Source organism: Metopolophium dirhodum, chromosome 2, assembly GCF_019925205.1.
Source record: "Metopolophium dirhodum isolate CAU chromosome 2, ASM1992520v1, whole genome shotgun sequence".
NCBI lineage: Eukaryota > Metazoa > Arthropoda > Insecta > Hemiptera > Aphididae > Metopolophium > Metopolophium dirhodum.
Window position 1 is genome coordinate 2485810 of NC_083561.1, and position 17033 is coordinate 2502842.

General features: G+C 30.4%; 2 protein-coding genes across 2 annotated transcripts in view; one reads left to right on the forward strand and one right to left on the reverse strand.

Annotated features, from left to right (window-relative positions):
* LOC132939883 (ubiquitin carboxyl-terminal hydrolase 47-like) lies at positions 1-10968 on the forward strand. The gene is made up of 24 exons (XM_061007293.1): positions 1-243; positions 2270-2349; positions 2477-2719; positions 2790-3083; positions 3158-3482; positions 4553-4731; positions 4798-4972; positions 5211-5332; positions 5400-5593; positions 5673-5853; positions 5926-6141; positions 6243-6590; positions 6668-6851; positions 6928-7163; positions 7243-7366; positions 7679-7786; positions 7860-7983; positions 8042-8111; positions 8176-8314; positions 8568-8833; positions 8924-9042; positions 9108-9369; positions 9451-9590; positions 9676-10968. Exons 3-24 carry the CDS (start codon positions 2480-2482, stop codon positions 9773-9775), a joined length of 4146 nt encoding a protein of 1381 aa, XP_060863276.1. The 5' UTR covers positions 1-243; positions 2270-2349; positions 2477-2479; the 3' UTR covers positions 9776-10968.
* Positions 10106-17033, reverse strand: part of LOC132939886 (transcriptional repressor scratch 2-like) — a 23174-nt gene continuing 16246 nt past the window's right edge. The window contains exons 3-5 of the mRNA XM_061007296.1: positions 14157-14378; positions 12156-12282; positions 10106-11172 (exon numbers count right to left, since the gene is read on the reverse strand). Coding sequence (XP_060863279.1) covers positions 10964-11172; positions 12156-12282; positions 14157-14378 — 558 coding nt within the window. The 3' untranslated portion in view covers positions 10106-10963. The remainder of the gene's footprint in view (positions 11173-12155; positions 12283-14156; positions 14379-17033) is intronic.

Consider the following 17033-nt stretch of genomic DNA (forward strand, 5'->3'; position numbering starts at 1 on the left):
AGCCATTCACAATTTTGATAAAAATGAAAACACAACTATAATAAATATTAATGTATTCCATCCGTTTCTATGAGACAATTTCCCCCGTCTTTCTTATCCAAACGATCCAGTGACAACCGACGAAGAAAAAGAAGACTTTCGTCTTAATTCCGTGGTTGATATTGTCAAGCAAAAATCATTCGGTGAATTGATGAATCGTTGCGTTTTTTCCTACAATCTTATGTGTGCTTCGTTTAACAAACTGTAAGTATAATGTTTAACGCTATTGATGAAAGAACTAAAAATTAAATAAATTAGGCATTGGCGGCTCGCTCAGCTGGACATGATGATGGGTATTCTTTTTCCTTAGTGTAGACTGTAGGGCATGTTATGACTTACGTACAACTGGCCAACTACTGGCTGCTTAGTCTACTTGTAATTTTTTAAGGATCTCAGTTTTGCACTATGTCCTTGCCCACACTAATCATGTTGTATCCGAATCATGCAAAATACATTTTTTTGGAGTTTCCCCCAAACAACTTATTGTCTTTAAATTTAGGTTTAACAGTTAGCAAATTGTGTTTAATATTATACGTTCTGAAGCACATAATTATTTTAAAAAGCTAAGTAATATCTAACTCAATCCATGAATATGTTTTGCATATTTTTAACAACCTTATTTATGGAAGTATTGAACAATATCAATTTTACTAATCGACAATAATATAGGTAATGATATATTTTTTAAAAGAGGAAAATTAAAGTATGAAATTCATTAAACACAATAATATTATTAATAATATTGTATTATGTGTTACACTATGAAACAAAAATATTACAATAAATAAAATAAATTTATTTAAGAAAGTTAATACTTTTGAGTAACCTCTAGAATTTGTTATTCCATATATAGTCATTAGTAACAAGTAGTAATGGCAATGAATAAAACTAGTATCAGATATAATCTTAATAATCATATGCATTTGCCTCTATTCTTTAAATATTAGTTGGGATTATCTATTATTGTTCATACAAAAGTGAAAGTAAGTGCAAAATGCTATGAAAGTGAATTTTAACCAACTGATTTAAGTTCAGTATTTCTATCTAGAACGCATACGAAACAAATTGAATTTATTTTTAAAAAACGAGAAGACTAAGAATTATTCAATTATACCCAAGTATAACTATATAGGTGTATATTGTAATACACCTAAATAACTTATAAAATAATTTACTTTAAATTTTTTATGAATTTGAGTATATTTTGTTGCATTTTATAATCATAAAATAAAAAAAAATAGTTCATCAATTTATAAAAAGTTATCTCTGTCTATGCTTTTTACACTGGACAAAATTAAAGGAGAGAAATGTTCTTTTAAATGTTTTGTTAGATATAATAAAGTTATTTACTAAAATATTTTCAAAATTCAATATAAAACAAACATTGAATAATGGTGTTAGTCCCTTCCCCAACATTTCTGACTGCTCTTGAATTCCATAGTGATATCCATATTTAGTAAAATCATAAATAAATTTAAAAGTTTTCACAATTTTTCTCATTTGTTTCACATAAACAACATTGTAAATCTAAAAATAAAATTCACACTAGAGTGAAATTACCATTAGAATATTGTAAGGAAGGAGAGACAGATGTATAGTTCGCATGAGTGGAAGTAAGATCAGTCTAATTTTGACACTCCTTCTGACCCTATAATACGTCACTGGCTGCCTCTAGGATTTGGCATCTTGACAAACACCTAGAAATAAATCAGGCTATACTCCCAACAATTTTTATATAAGTCTACTATAGTAGACGATTTTAAATAAAAACTTACAACAACAACAAAAATTATCTACAGATTTATCTTATTTCTGTCATAAATTAATAATTATGATATATAGATATTACATTTATGTAAAATATATCAAATTTTTTTTTTTAATTTAAAATGTTATTGATGTCTAAAATGTAAATGTTTTTACAATATAATTTTAGTGACCTACGTATCATTGTAAAGAAAAGAAACAAAATTTGTACCATTTAGGTATTTATTATATTTTCAGTTTCAAAAGTATAAACTTACCAGTAGAGTAGTGAGTCATTCATTACAGTCTCAACATTAAATAGTTTCACCAATCAGAAATGAGATAAAAATAGTGGTAGTGGTGGGAAGCATTTTAGCATAGCGGCAGTTGGCTATCATAATTGAAGCACAATGTTATATAGCTCATATATTATTTCGAAATACTATGTAATTTGATATTAAATTTATATTTTGATCTTTTACAGAAGCATGTAAGAAAACATTTCGGTGACTATAAAGATTTTCATCTTTATTCATTTTTGGCATAGCTGTTGTATGTTATAGCGTAAGTATCTTAATTTTTATGTGTTATGTACAAATCATGTTTGTATTATATTTTCTTATATTGTTATAGTTATTTGTTGTCAGTTTGATACTTTGATGATATTAACACTAAAATTGTTTGAATTTAGGAAATGGTGAGTCTTATTGACCACTTGGAAGTCTATGATCAGGCAAGATGCCTGGTGCGCAAATTTCATGATCCCCTTGATAAATCTACCAACAATGATAAATTGGAATGCTGTGTTGATAAGAATAAAACTGTTCGCCAGTTTATTAATGTAGTTGCACAGTATTTCAATTTGGATCTTGATTCTTTTTATTTGACATTTAGTTCATTCAAATCAGATTCTACATTGGAAACAAATGATAAGGTATTTACTACTACTAAATCATAAAAATTATGTTCTTTTCAAAAATAGTAACTTATAGTTAATATTTCAGCCAAAACTGGAAGCAGATGATGATCGTCTATTGATAGATATTGGTGTGGTATTTGGTGAGGATTCTCAAAATCGCTTTGTACTATCAGAGAATGAAGTTGAAGAAAGCGATCAAGCTGAATGTATTGTACGCATACCTAAGGGTGCAAAAGTGTTTCCATTGACTGTAGATCAAAATGAAACTGCAGGACAACTGTACAAACGTGTATTAGAATTCTGTCAAGCAGAAGATTGGAATACAGAATTTTTCGTTTTAACTTTTAATTCTTATGACAACAATGCTGAATTGATCAAAGTATGCTTTGTTTTATAATAATTAAGCTATGATGAATTAGTTGTAAAAAAAAAAACAATTTTGTTATTGTTCAGCTTATGATAAGAGAAGATGATACAAGGTTGCTGAGTGACATTGGGATTTTGTACCGTCAAGGAGTAAAAAACCGTTTTGAAATATCACTAAACAGTGTATCAGATAATATAGAGAATGATAATTCATCAAAATCATGTTCGCCTACTCAAGATCAAAAAATAGAAAGTCAATACTCGAAAATTCATCCTTCAGTTCGTCGAAATGGTCTAGATTCATCATCTGTTATAGAAAATAATATATTAGAACCAACGTCTCCAATGCCAATGCTAGCATTACCTTCTACACGTATGCTATATAACCGTTCAACTGAAAGAGCATATACAGGTTTGAATATGATTAATGCTTATTTTTTATTAATTTATTATATATCAATGACATTATGAATTAAAATTGTGTATTTTAAATTATGTGAGAAAACTTATTGAAATTATTAAGGATAAAAAAATATTAAAGTATATTTTGGTATGTAATCTGTCAATAGTCACTTAGTCGTGTTATTGTTTACAAACCAAGATATCGTGATTAAAATATAGTTTGCAGTGGTCACGCATTTATTGTGTGATTATTTTTAACAAGTTAAAAATAGTTCTGAGTGTGTATAGATGATCTGAAACAATTAATAAAGAGGATACCACGTCCGCATGTGTCGTCTTTGTCTTCCAAATTTAAAACATAATATCAAATTTGAGTTCAGCAGAACCAGTTTTGTGTTGTTAGCTTCAATATTGATCTATTACCTAGTGAATTGACCTATTATCAAACTTAAAGGTTAGAACACTATCTATATTCTCTCGTTGATTTTTACCATATTTAAATTTTTAAGCAAGTTATGGGTATTTATATATTTTAATATTTTACATACTCATAACTAGCTTATAAATTTAAATGTCGTAAAAAATTAACAAGAGAACATAGATAATGTTATTACCTTTAAGTTTGGTCATATATTAATTCACTAATACTAATGCCGTGTCCCAGTTCCATCTACGGGAAGGAATATGGGGATCATATATCAAATGTTGTACTCAATACAACATGTATATAATAATATGAATATATGTGTATACTGAATAAGTCAATTAAAATCTTTATATCCTCTCTCCACGTGAAAAAATCCTAGATACGCTACTGCTGTGCTGATTTGCATGTATGCAGGGAAAAACAAAATATTTTAAATATACTTGTACATTTATAAGATTGAGACAACATAAACAGGTATGGTATCATCTTAAGAAAGAGTTATGATAAACGGAGGTTTGGTAAACTAAAAAACAATTATAACATTATTTTAATAATAAATAATATTTTGGAGAATGTCTGTTATGAATTTTAAAAACTAGATTTATTTTATAGTTTAATAAACGAGTAATTTTAAAAATGTGGTATTATTACAGGATATAGAGGTTTGGTCAATCAAGCAATGACATGTTACCTAAATAGTTTATTGCAAGCATTGTACATGACTCCAGAATTTCGAAATGCTCTGTACAAATGGAAATTTGATTTTGATGCAAATATTGACGAGTCGAAATCGATTCCATTTCAACTCCAGAGATTGTTCTTAAACCTACAAGTAAATATTTTATAATCAATATATCACTAAACATTGTTATAAAAATATAAAATATTTTGTTTAAAGACTTCACCGCGACACAGTGTTGAAACAACAGAACTTACACGTAGTTTTGGTTGGGATTCTAGTGAAGCATGGCAACAGCACGATGTTCAAGAACTTTGTAGAGTCATGTTTGATGCTCTTGAACAAGAATTTAAAAATACCACTCATGTTGATCTCATAAACCAGCTTTATCAAGGTAAATTTTAATATATTTTGTGTTTGTATAATAATTATACTGTATACAAATCTAAGTAAGCATATCTGCGGTAAAAATCTCAACGGAACATATCCATAAAAAAATATTGTATATAGAAAATAATAATAAACTTTTTTCCTTTGATGTATTTGATAGAGGAAAATTTCCCCCCTAGGATATGTTTTGCATAGATACAAGATACTATGTATACATTTTGAGTTAATTTCACTTTTTTCAGGCAAAATGATTGATTATGTGAAATGCCAAGAATGTGGAATTGAAAAATCCAGAGAAGATACATTTTTAGACATACCTTTACCTATACGTCCATTTGGAAGTACTAATGCTTATGGATGTATAGTAAGATAGATATTTTCTTAAGTATTATTTCAAATCTACGTAAATCAAAATGTTTAAATTTATTTAGAAAGAAGCACTACAAGGATTTACTCAGCCTGAAACATTAGATGGCAATAATCAGTATTTTTGTGAACGCTGTAATAAAAAATGTAATGCTCACAAAGGTCTGAAATTCAGCAAGTTTCCATACATAATGACATTGCATTTGATGCGTTTTGATTTTGATTATAACACTATGTATCGCATCAAATTAAATGACAAGTAATATTTAATTCATTAACTTATTAAAAATAAACACAATGTTTCTATTTATTTTATTTTACTTATTTTCATATTATAGAGTTGAGTTTCCTTTAAAACTCAATTTAAACAATTTCATATCAAATAATAAAAATGGTTTAGACAAAGAAGAGGCGCTATCTGAAGGATTTCCTGAAGAATTATTTGGATCTGGTAGTAAATGTGATGACAGTAGTTATACAGGCACAGACAGTTCATCTGCGTTAGATGAAATTGATCAAGTAATTAAAAAATTTTAATTTAATTTAAGTTATAAATTAATTAACTAGAAAAATGTAATTAACATTTTTCAGGATGAAGACGAAGGTATCGACCTTACCCAGCATAGACATGAAGATAAACGTGGAGGAGATTTGAACTCAGAAAATGAACCAATTGGTCCGTATATGTATGAACTTTATGCCATCATGATACATTCTGGTAGTGCGTCGGGTGGACACTATTATGCATATATTAAAGACTTTAAAACTGATCAGTGGTTATGTTTTAACGATCAATCTGTGTCAGTGGTAAGTGTAATATTAACCTTATATTGTTAACTTCCATGATATTATGTGAAAATATTAAACAAATATTTCAATGTATGTGTATTTGTTTTTCAAAACATTAGATCACAATGGACGATATTGAAAGAAGTTTTGGTGGTGGTCCTGTACGAGGATATTATTCAGGCCAATACACATCCAGCACTAATGCATACATGCTCATGTACAGACAAATTGATCACAGAAGAAATAAAAATGCTATGACTGAAGAAGAATTTCCCCCGCATTTAAAAGAACTTCATAACTTACTTGAGAGAAAAGCCGAAGAAGACAGACAGATGAGAGAAAGAGAACGAGACATGTATAAAGTGCCTGTCCACTTAGCTGATTTTATGGAATCCGGTGTACGTAGCTGGCAGTTTGATTGTAGCGGAACCACTACTGTTGAACAATTAAAGGCTATGGCTATTGAGGTAACATTTTATTAATTGGTTTATGTTACGTAATAATTAATATTTATAAACTATAAGAGGAAGATTTTCAATTCTAGTATTTTAGAGTCACCAAACCGTGTCGGTTAGTTATTTTCAATAAACAGGAGCAAAAGGTTCTTGAAAACTTGGAAGATAAGAGCAATTATTTAGTATGTCACTTGAAATATTCCCTGACATTTGTATTGTTACTTCAAATGATTGACACAGAAGAAAATAGAAGTGCTGTATCTACTCCAGGGTGTAAGAATAACAACTTGATTTTAAAATAATAATAATTGTATATTATAAGCACTAATATATGTTGTTTCTCGATCAGATGTTTTGATGAAATTATTCATGATAAACTTGGATGACAACGAAGAAGATATTGATGTAAGTCAGCCGGTGGAAATTGAAATTGAACAAAACAATGAGATAAAAGACCTCAGGAATCTGCTTTACACAAAATACGATATTCCCAACGAATCAGTGTTGCATTTCGCCATTCAGAGCAGTTCAAAACCAACATTGCTCGAAGATAGCGCACCGTGTTCATCTATCTACACTAATTATGTATGTATTGTTAAAACATGATTTTCTTTAAACAGTAGTGCTCGTGGTCCATTTAACTACTTTAGTGTTTGTCCTACAGGTTTTTGTGTTCATCGAACGTCATGCTATCGAACAATCAGCCTTGTCACATAAGATGAAAAACATAATCACACGATACGACAATACAATCCTATTACAATTCATCATGCCTACAAAAGATACAGGTATAGTATTTTACTGTTTTTATAACTAAATATATGTGACTAATGTACTGATACATTTTTCACCCGAAAGCGTGTAAGAATGTATGATTTCACTGCACATAATATTATCATTTAAAACACTTTAAAACAAAATTTAACTTAACTCATGTTAAAATTATAAGTTTAATTGTATACAATATACCTACTTTATTTTAAATAATGATAATTCCTAAGGTATAAAGAGTAAAAACACCATAATTATTAAACTATTACATAATTTGGTATTCTTTATTTATAAGTAAAGGTTTTCAAAACCAATTTTTTAATTTTCAGAAACTTTACATAAACTGATGACATTATACAATAAAAACTCTGTAAATGGCGGCAGTGCAGATATGTCTATGCTACCATTAGAAAAACAAATTGCAGGTGTGTTGGAAGGTAAGCATTAGCAAATTTTTCATTGCCACATTTTTAAATTATATATATTATAATTTTTTTTTACTTTGTTCAGTGGATTGTGATCAGTCAACTGAAGACAATAATTTGGTTGCTATTCCTGAGGATATGTGTGTTGTAGCTAGTGGTAGTGGAAGTGGTGATCAGAGCGAGGACAGTAGTATTACAGACAGTGAAAGGTAATGATTTTTTTGAGAGATTTGAACATATTATTTAAAATTATTTTTTATTCCTTAGAACAATCAAAGGAGATACTGTCGAAGATTATCATATGGATTCTCCTACTTTTGAACACGACCCAATAAAGGTATATCAGTTTTTTTTCTAAAATTATTAGTATAATATATTATATTATTCAAAAATATGTTCAGGTTTATGATCAAGGCAGATTGGAGGAAAACTGGGATGGGACTGAAGACGATGATGATGATAACGAATTCCAGTTAAATGAAAAATATTTTTTCAAAACAACAAAGTTATCAGACAACAAGACATCTGAGGACGATGATGGTAAGCAGTATAGACATATTTTGAGATGGAAATGAAGCTCTAAAGTTTTGATTTTTTAAATATTAAATCCTGCAGTTTTAAGTTTTTACCAAGTCCTAAGTTGGTTAAGTTACCCATGTTACTCTAGTTCATGTAAATTAGTGATCACTTGACCTGTCTTTATACATTTTCCTTATGTTTGAATGTAGAACTAAAATAATATTAAGTTCTTTTGTTTATCAAAAGCATATACTGTAAAATAAAAATTTTATAGAAAAACTGTACGCTTATGTCGATAAACGCATGACTGTCAAAGAACTCAAATCTCAATTAATACCGTTCATCAACATACCATCTGATTTTATTATTCTAAATCGATGCAAATCGGACACAGAATTAGAAGAATTGGCATTACCTAGTAGTTCTTTGGAAGATTTAGCCTACTCAGACACAATTAAAATCACCATGGGTCAAGCATTACGTGATGGTGAATATCGCGGTATCATTTATTGGATCGAACCACAAGAACAGACAACAAAGGTATGTAATCGAATAATTACACAACTTGTTAAATAGATATAAATATATTAATGTATATTAATATTCTAAAACTATTTTTACTGCTTGTAGATTCATTTTAAAAAAATGTTTGATTGGATAATAACAATGGGAACTTCAGTCTTAGACACCAAAAAAGAACTATTGGTTAAATTGAATAAGACACAAAATATTGATATACCTTTAGACAGGTAAATAATTTGACAACTATATGAAATGTATTGTTAACTGTGTATGGTATGATATATTATTGTAGATGTCGTTTGCGTAAGAAAAAAAAGGACTCTCTGATGCGATGCTATTTCAATGAAGAAATCTGGAATGAAGATATCGGTCAGGGGTGGGAAATGGTCATATTGGATCTAAAAGATCGTTCCGAATTGGAATTAAATAAAACCAAACGACTCATGTTTGTCAATCACGTAGAAGAAGCACATCCAGGACGTTGTATAACTGAAATGGAGTTTGTTGTTGATATAGCATCATCAACATCTGCTAACACACAGCTGGCCACTGAAGTGAGTATTCTTCAAGAACTGGGTTATAAAATATTTTATCATTTTATATTATAATTTATAATATAAATTATTATCATTTAGATTTCCAATAAACTTAATATACCTGAAGATCAGTTAGAAATTGGTTATAAACATGGACACTCAACTGAAATTGCTTGGAAATCTAGTGTGTTCAATTGGTCATTTAGTTTATCTGACGACAACATAATTTTATACTGTCGGTAAGTAAATATTTAATTCTATCATAAAAAAATTATTCATAATTAAATTTCATAAAAATAATTTTCTCTGTTTTTATAAAAACAGTAATGCTGCGGATAACACATCCAACAAAGAAGCACCCAGCAAATGGCGTAGGCAACGCAAAGAACGTTCGTTAAGAATACACACTATGAACAATGATTAAACATTATTTATTGTGTAATATTTGGTAAATGTTAAATGTATTTATTACTGAAGGAGGTAAAAATCAGTTTGAAATACTTGTTTTAATCTGTCTTTTTCAAAAAGAATTTAATTTTCTACAACCTATAAAAATTCTTCAAAATACTTATCTGTTAATTTTACAAAATTATTTAGATTCATTTTTATCATTAATTGTGTACATTGTTAACATCAAAAATACAAATTTGTTTCCTAGTTTAAATCTTTTATCTGTGATACAAAAGTTAATAAATAATATTAAATGTAGATTTTGTAACATGTATTAAAAAAAAAAATAAATAATTTTTAAAAGTCTTAAAATTGAAAATATATTTTCTACAACATAAAAAAAAGTCATACATATTATATATATGTAAGTATTTACAGATTTAATAAATATTTTTTAACCAACAAACTGTTGCATACAAAAATAAATTAATAAATGTGACTAGTAGCACTCGTCCGCTCGTACATAATATTATATATATTCTAAAGTTTTACTTAACTTAAAATAAACTAATTTCTATTTTATTGTTAAATATTAAAACATATAAACAAATTTGTAAAAAAAAATATATAAATATTACCTGAGCTGTTTTTATTCTATTTTGTATCTACACATCAATAATACAAGTGAAACCTTACTTGTTGAGCCTCAAAATTTCGCTGTCCAAAAGTCCATTAATAACAAAACAAACCAAACACAAATTGATTTGATAAAATATAAATTTTTCTGGTTATTTCTAAATCATGAACATGTATTGCTCAGATCTTTGTTATGTAAAACGTAACATTGTAACGTTTTATGTCTAATTTATAAAAATTTGATTATTTTGTTAGTTTGTTTTTTTCCTTATTTTTGTATTATGTATTATTTATTATTTATTATTATTACTATTATTTTGTAATTTAAAGTGTTTAAAATAAGAAAACTTTCATAGTTGTAATATTCATTAAAACTTTCAAGTATTTTAAATTGTACTTAAATATAAAACAGTTGAAAATGTATTATACATTTCTAGAACAAATGTTAATTGGTCACCAAAAAGTTATAGCTTATTTTCAAAATTGTTGAGAAGAAAAAAGTAAAGAAAAACTCATATAAATATATATACAAATAAAACACAATTGTTAAGAATTTTCGATTTTTAAATCTAATAAAAAAGGGTTCCTAATCGTTGTTGTTATTGTTGTTCACCGATGTAATTTTACCACAAGCAGATTCCTCATGTTTGTACAAGTACGACTTGAGTGCAAACGCCTTGTTGCATTTCTGACAGATATGTGGTTTTTCGGTAGAATGAGTTTGTAGATGAGCTCGCAAGTTTGACTTATCCGCAAACGCTTTGCGACATTTTTCGCACTCGTAAGGCTTTTCTCCTGAAAAATTGAATAAGAAATTAATACGTTTTCCACATAACCCTGTTGAGTTAATAAAATAAATTTCAGGCTGATCTACCCATCGAGAAATAGCTGCTCACAGAGGACAGCCGAGTAAGTGTATACAATTTACTGCGACTATACATTTTTTATTACTAAAAGAACCGCAGAAATATGTATTTGTTAAGGCTACGTTTAAATGTATTGACCGCAGTCTATTACAGAGGAGTATTAATTACTAGTGGGGAGGAGCGTTTGAAACATTTCCCTTTACAACACAAACATTTTACATTTAGCAATATGTTAAGGGGTATCAATAGTACGGAAATGCTATGAAAATTAATTTTTGTACTTCTAACAATATATAGTTTATTGAATGGTTTCAAATTAAAAAACACCAACTATCAAAATTGTAGAAGAGAAGTTAATCTCAGTCTCTACAAGAGTCAATTTTCAATATTTCAATTATTAAACTCAATAAATCAAATTTAAAAAGTAAAATATCACAAGTTTTAGAGCTAAATATTGGACATTGAAAATATAATATCTAAAATCGACCCATATACGGCCCTAGATAAACTACTTCTCTCCAATTTGTATAATATGTGTTCATACTATAATGTCAGTTAGTAAGCTATATTATTGGAAATACGAAACTAAGTTTTAGTATGTAAAATGCTGCGTTATTGATATGTACGTGCATGTGCAGGAGCTATTTATTTTATACACAGTAAATCACACTAGAAAATTGCCTATATCAAACTCCTTAAAAACGGATGATATCCAATCCCCTTAAATTAAATTAAATATAATTTGAAACAATTGCAGCAACAGTACTTTTTTGTGTTTTAAAAATTGTATTTAATTTAATTTAATTTTGCTATTGGAAATTATTATTACTGGAGCCCCCTTCTCCACCATTAAGACATTAAGTATTATGTCTCTGTCAATATTATGTGCAATTTATGCAGTGTGCAGCTTACCAGTGTGGGTACGAATATGCCCTTGCAACAGCCATGGCCTGGAGAAGCATTTACCGCAGATGCCACATTTACAGGACTGGCTATGTGTTCGCATATGCATTGAAAAAGCTGGTATCGACACATATACCTGCACAGAAATAAGCAAAATATAAAATCACGTTGAACAATGGCAACAGTAATAATCGGTAAAAATATCTTTTGACGTTGAGTTAGGGTTAAACAGAGGTAAGGGACAAGGGTTGTAACATAATTGTAACTTGCAAGGGGTTCTCGGGGGTATCCTACTGTCCCGCAAGTGGTTATATTAGAAATATTATATATAGTTACAAATTGAAGATGATTATATACATAAATATTGGATTTTTTTATACCAAGTAGACATTTGGAAAACACGATACAATATTAATAATATTATATATTGAAAACCGAGATCTCTCAAAATTAATGTACATTATAAATATATACATGAATTTTTAAAGAGTATAATTATCAATCATCAAATATGCAAATATGCCCAAAAAATTAAGAGAAATGCAAAAATAATAAATATGCACATTGAACTTTTTTTTTTTCCTATATTTGCTCATTAATACGACGTCAAGGTCTTTGGTCAATGCTCATCAGTTATCACAAGTGGGTAGTAGGGAGATCATGACGTGATCTATTTGCCTATGCATGTATCACTATACGCATGATACTGCCGCCCTTTCACCGAGGGGAGACATGTGCGGTCTTCACTGCCTCTGCCTAGTTCATAGTTGGAAAAATGTCGATCGCGTATAATTATTGTCTATTCCGAATAAGAGCACACCAGATTTACGTAGCAAAACCGGTTTTGACCGTGCCCCACCCCCCCCCAACTGGTGTCTTCTTATTCCGAATAGAACATTAGAAAACCACACAAATTCGTTGCACTTTGCTATTGAATGGAACCGACGACCGTGCGAGTCGCAGTCAACTGCGCGACCACTGCGCCGCCACTCCGCCCTCAAATTTCCAATATTCTGTAGATAATGGCCCACAAAAAACATATACACAAATTCAAAACGGTCTTAAATACGAAAGGGTTAGCCAATTCGCGGCTCTCGGCCATAGGACTCGTGCGCGGCTCATCGTAAGACGCAAAACATATTGTCAATTACCGACACGGCAATAGTTGGTAACCGGTATTAAGACAAAAATATTCCATACACAATTTGATCCGACATTATTGTGTACAGTGTCTTAAACTGTGTTCCGCGGAACCCCGGGGTTCCGCGGAGATCACTTCAGGGTTCCGCGAAGCCTAAGTAATTTTTTTCAAAATTTTCAAGACCATTTAACCATTTATCGCTGCAAGAAAAATTTAAATCAATGCCATTAGCAGAATTTTGGTGCAGTTCAAAAGATGAATATCCTCAATTGTCACAAAAAGCCGTGTTGGCACTTTTACCATTTGCAACCACGTATATGTGTGAAACGGGGTTCTCTACCTATGTATCGACAAAAACAAAATACCGCAACAGACTTGATGCCGAACCTAATATGTTATTACAACTTTCATCAATAAAGCTCAATATTTGTAATAATAAAAAGCAATTTCACGCATCTCATTAAGTAATTATTGTTAAAGTAAAATTATATACAATTTTTATTATTTTTATTATTTTTTTTAACATATTTTTTAATTAAGTACCTTTTAATTAAGTAACACAATATAAGTAACACCTATATGAAATAATTATATTTTTTTTTTTGCAAATAATCCTAACAAAAAGCTTAAAAGCTAGAAAACAAAGTAGGGGTTTCACGATATAAGTGGACGTCAAAAAGGGTTCCACGGATAAAAAAGTTTAAGAAACGCTGGTGGTGTACACACATACCGATGATCTTACAAAATTTTTTTTTTATCAAAGTTGTGAGCGGCTCGCGACCGTTTTTTGCCGGCCAACCCTCATTACAATATAGTTGACATATTATCATGAGATATGAATAAGAATATTATTATTATCGTGATCTCACCTTGTCGCAGTGGGGACAGTGTCTGGCTTTTGTGTCAGCCAGCGACCTGTGCGTCTGCCGATGCCGGGCCAAGTTGCTGGAAGTGCTGTAACATTTCCCGCAATCCGGACACTGACGTTCCTTGTTGTTGTTGTTGGTCGTCTTCTTCGCTGCCTGCTCCGTAGTTATCGGGTTATGGTGGTTGTTGTCGTCGTCGTCGTCGTCTTCTTCGTCGTCGTTTTTCTACAACCAATCCACAAAACGCCGAATAGTATGATGTTAAACACTTTTTTTCGGAAAATTAAAGACACGCGCGCGAAAAAATTGTTCAAGTTATTGATTATATAATCAATCAACTTTTGATTTTCTAAACGGCAACCCAAAGTGTGTTTATTATTTACCTATTTCATATTCTGCAACAAAATACTATTCTTCCAAAGATGCATCGGCGCACATGAATGCCGCCGAATGATTAGTTGGTAGAAAATTCAAGCGCAACAATAGTAGGTATAGGTAATTGATTTTGAAAAAGCTCGACTTGTTCGATATTTAAACACCACCGTGATATAAGTACATAAATGCTGAATAGGTAATACCGACACGTTTGAAAAATAAGGTTTAAAATAACAGTCACTGTACAGTTTACGAGGGACTAGAGTGCATCAGAATTGTAATTTAGATACTAAAAAAGCGGGTAAGTGGATGTTGCTGGGCTGAACAACAGGTTGCAAGTGGGTCACTGCAATGGATGGTCTCAAATTTGAATTCAATGATAATTTAATATTATTGTATACGAAAAACGATTCTGAGCGGAGACGGTTTGTCAGCCTAGGATATTTTATATCATATTTAAATTGTTATTACTTATTATTAATACGGTAGAGCCGAATTATTATTATTTTTATTTATATAATATGATCCAACTGCCATTGTACCAATATATTAGGAGCCTTGTATTAAATTGTCACTTTTCAAATTAAATTTTACTGACATTTATAAAAAAAAAAAAAAAGGCTAAACAAATTGAAAATATCCGTTCAATACAAGCTCAAAACGAATCAAAATATTTTGAAAATTGTATGCTGTAGAGAAAATCCTAACTTAAACATTTAGTAAAAATTTCTTGTACGGTCATTTGTTTTAGAGTTAGTTACACCGAAAACCAAAACCGATTTTGCGTAAAAATCTCAGTCTTTCCCGGATTTGTGTCCTTCATTTTTTGTTTGTTTTTCCTGACGTTTTTTGAAAACTAATGGGAATTTTTAATTCTTTTGACCCCCCAAAGTACCAACAATTACATTCACTTTCCTATCAGAAAATATAATATGCTGTCGAAGAAAATCTAAACATTTTTACTATCCTAATTGAGTGATGGCAGACACAAAAAATACAAATCATTATATATATTCATCGCTCCTTTCAGAATCTAAAATGTAAACAAGTGTGAATTTAATGCCACAGGTTATATTTTAATAGGTATTATTATACATTATTACATTAGAATTTCACCTATCGTAAATGGTGGGTATTTTAAAAATTTTTTTTGTTAGTTTTAAGCGAGGTTTTAAGGCTTCGACGACTGAGATCATTAGCCTAGTAAGGTTGGTAGGGTTGGTCGGGAACACGTTACGAACCCGGGTGGTCACCCATCCGGGAACTAGTGGCAGCTGCTGTTGCTTACTCTCATTCACGATGCGTGATTGATTTCAGCCACTTCGCCTCGCCGAGCTACGTATTTATACATTTATTTTATGTAATAGATATTTATATATTATAATGCCTGGGTACTCAAAACATTACTATAAAAAATATACTCAAAATACAATTTAAAATTTACAACCAGTCGTAAGTAACGAGGAAATGTTGCTTTAATTGTATTCTAATACGGGCATGGGAACAGATAGGAAGGATTGTTTTTTGATTAATACCTACTAATAATTGTTTAAGAGCTTGTCATAAATCTTTATTTAAAAAAAGGTAGGTGATATACTTAGTTGAAAAATAAGTGAAATCTACCTAATCAAAAATAGTATAAGAGGATTGCAAGAGGTCAGTTATTTCAACCAAAATGTACCAATCTTTTTGTCAATCATACCGACGGACCTATTATAGTAATGAGATTATATTTTTGAAATGTGATTTGAATTTTGTATTATGTGTACTCGTGTAGTCGTGTGTACTTAAGATCGTTCAGTCAGCATTCCGGTTTTTTTTTAAAAATTTTGTTCCCAAGCACCGGTAATTTTTATTTAAACTTTGATTATTTGAAATTAATCTATAGATACCTATGATTGGCTATTACCTATCTTAAGAGGATGTCACACCCGCATGTGTTGTCTCCGTCTTACAAATGTACAACATAGCAAAAACTGTTTGGCGGCGGGACAACTTTTCTCGCACCATTTTTGCTGTAGAACTACCACATTTTCATAACAACACGTAAAGAAGAACTTTACGTGTGCAACAGCGTGCTTTTTTTTCCAATAGGACTATCCAATCATTTTTTATAAGCAAATGAAAAACAAAAACCAAATGTTCAGAAGCAAATAACTTGTATTGTACTTATGTTATCTGAAATATGAGCACGCTATTGCATGGATAAATTGTCCACCCTTATGTTCAGAAATTTCGGAGCCACTACTAGAAACGGAGAGAGATAAAAGCTGTCCCGCGCAAAACAGTTTTTGCCATGTTGTAAGACGGCGAGACAACACATGCGGGTGTGACATCCTCTTAAAACGTGGCTTGATCGATCTCGGGTGGATCAGTTTTCAGTAGTCCCGTCGGGTCCATCCGCAGGATCGACAAAAAGAAAATTATACAAATGAGCGTAAATTGCTTACGGTTCACGAGCGCAACGCCAAGGCGGCGGTTTCACCGACTCGTACGCGCGCGCGC

What these genes read in the sequence shown, in the direction of transcription:
- LOC132939883 (XM_061007293.1), top strand. Translation starts at nt 2,480, where the DNA reads ATGGTGAGTCTTATTGACCACTTGGAAGTCTATGATCAGGCAAGATGC. An exon ending in CATTGGAAACAAATGATAAG is followed by an intron (nt 2,720 to 2,789) that starts GTATTTACTACT and finishes TTAATATTTCAG; the next exon opens with CCAAAACTGGAAGCAGATGA. An exon ending in AATTGCAGGTGTGTTGGAAG is followed by an intron (nt 7,787 to 7,859) that starts GTAAGCATTAGC and finishes TACTTTGTTCAG; the next exon opens with TGGATTGTGATCAGTCAACT.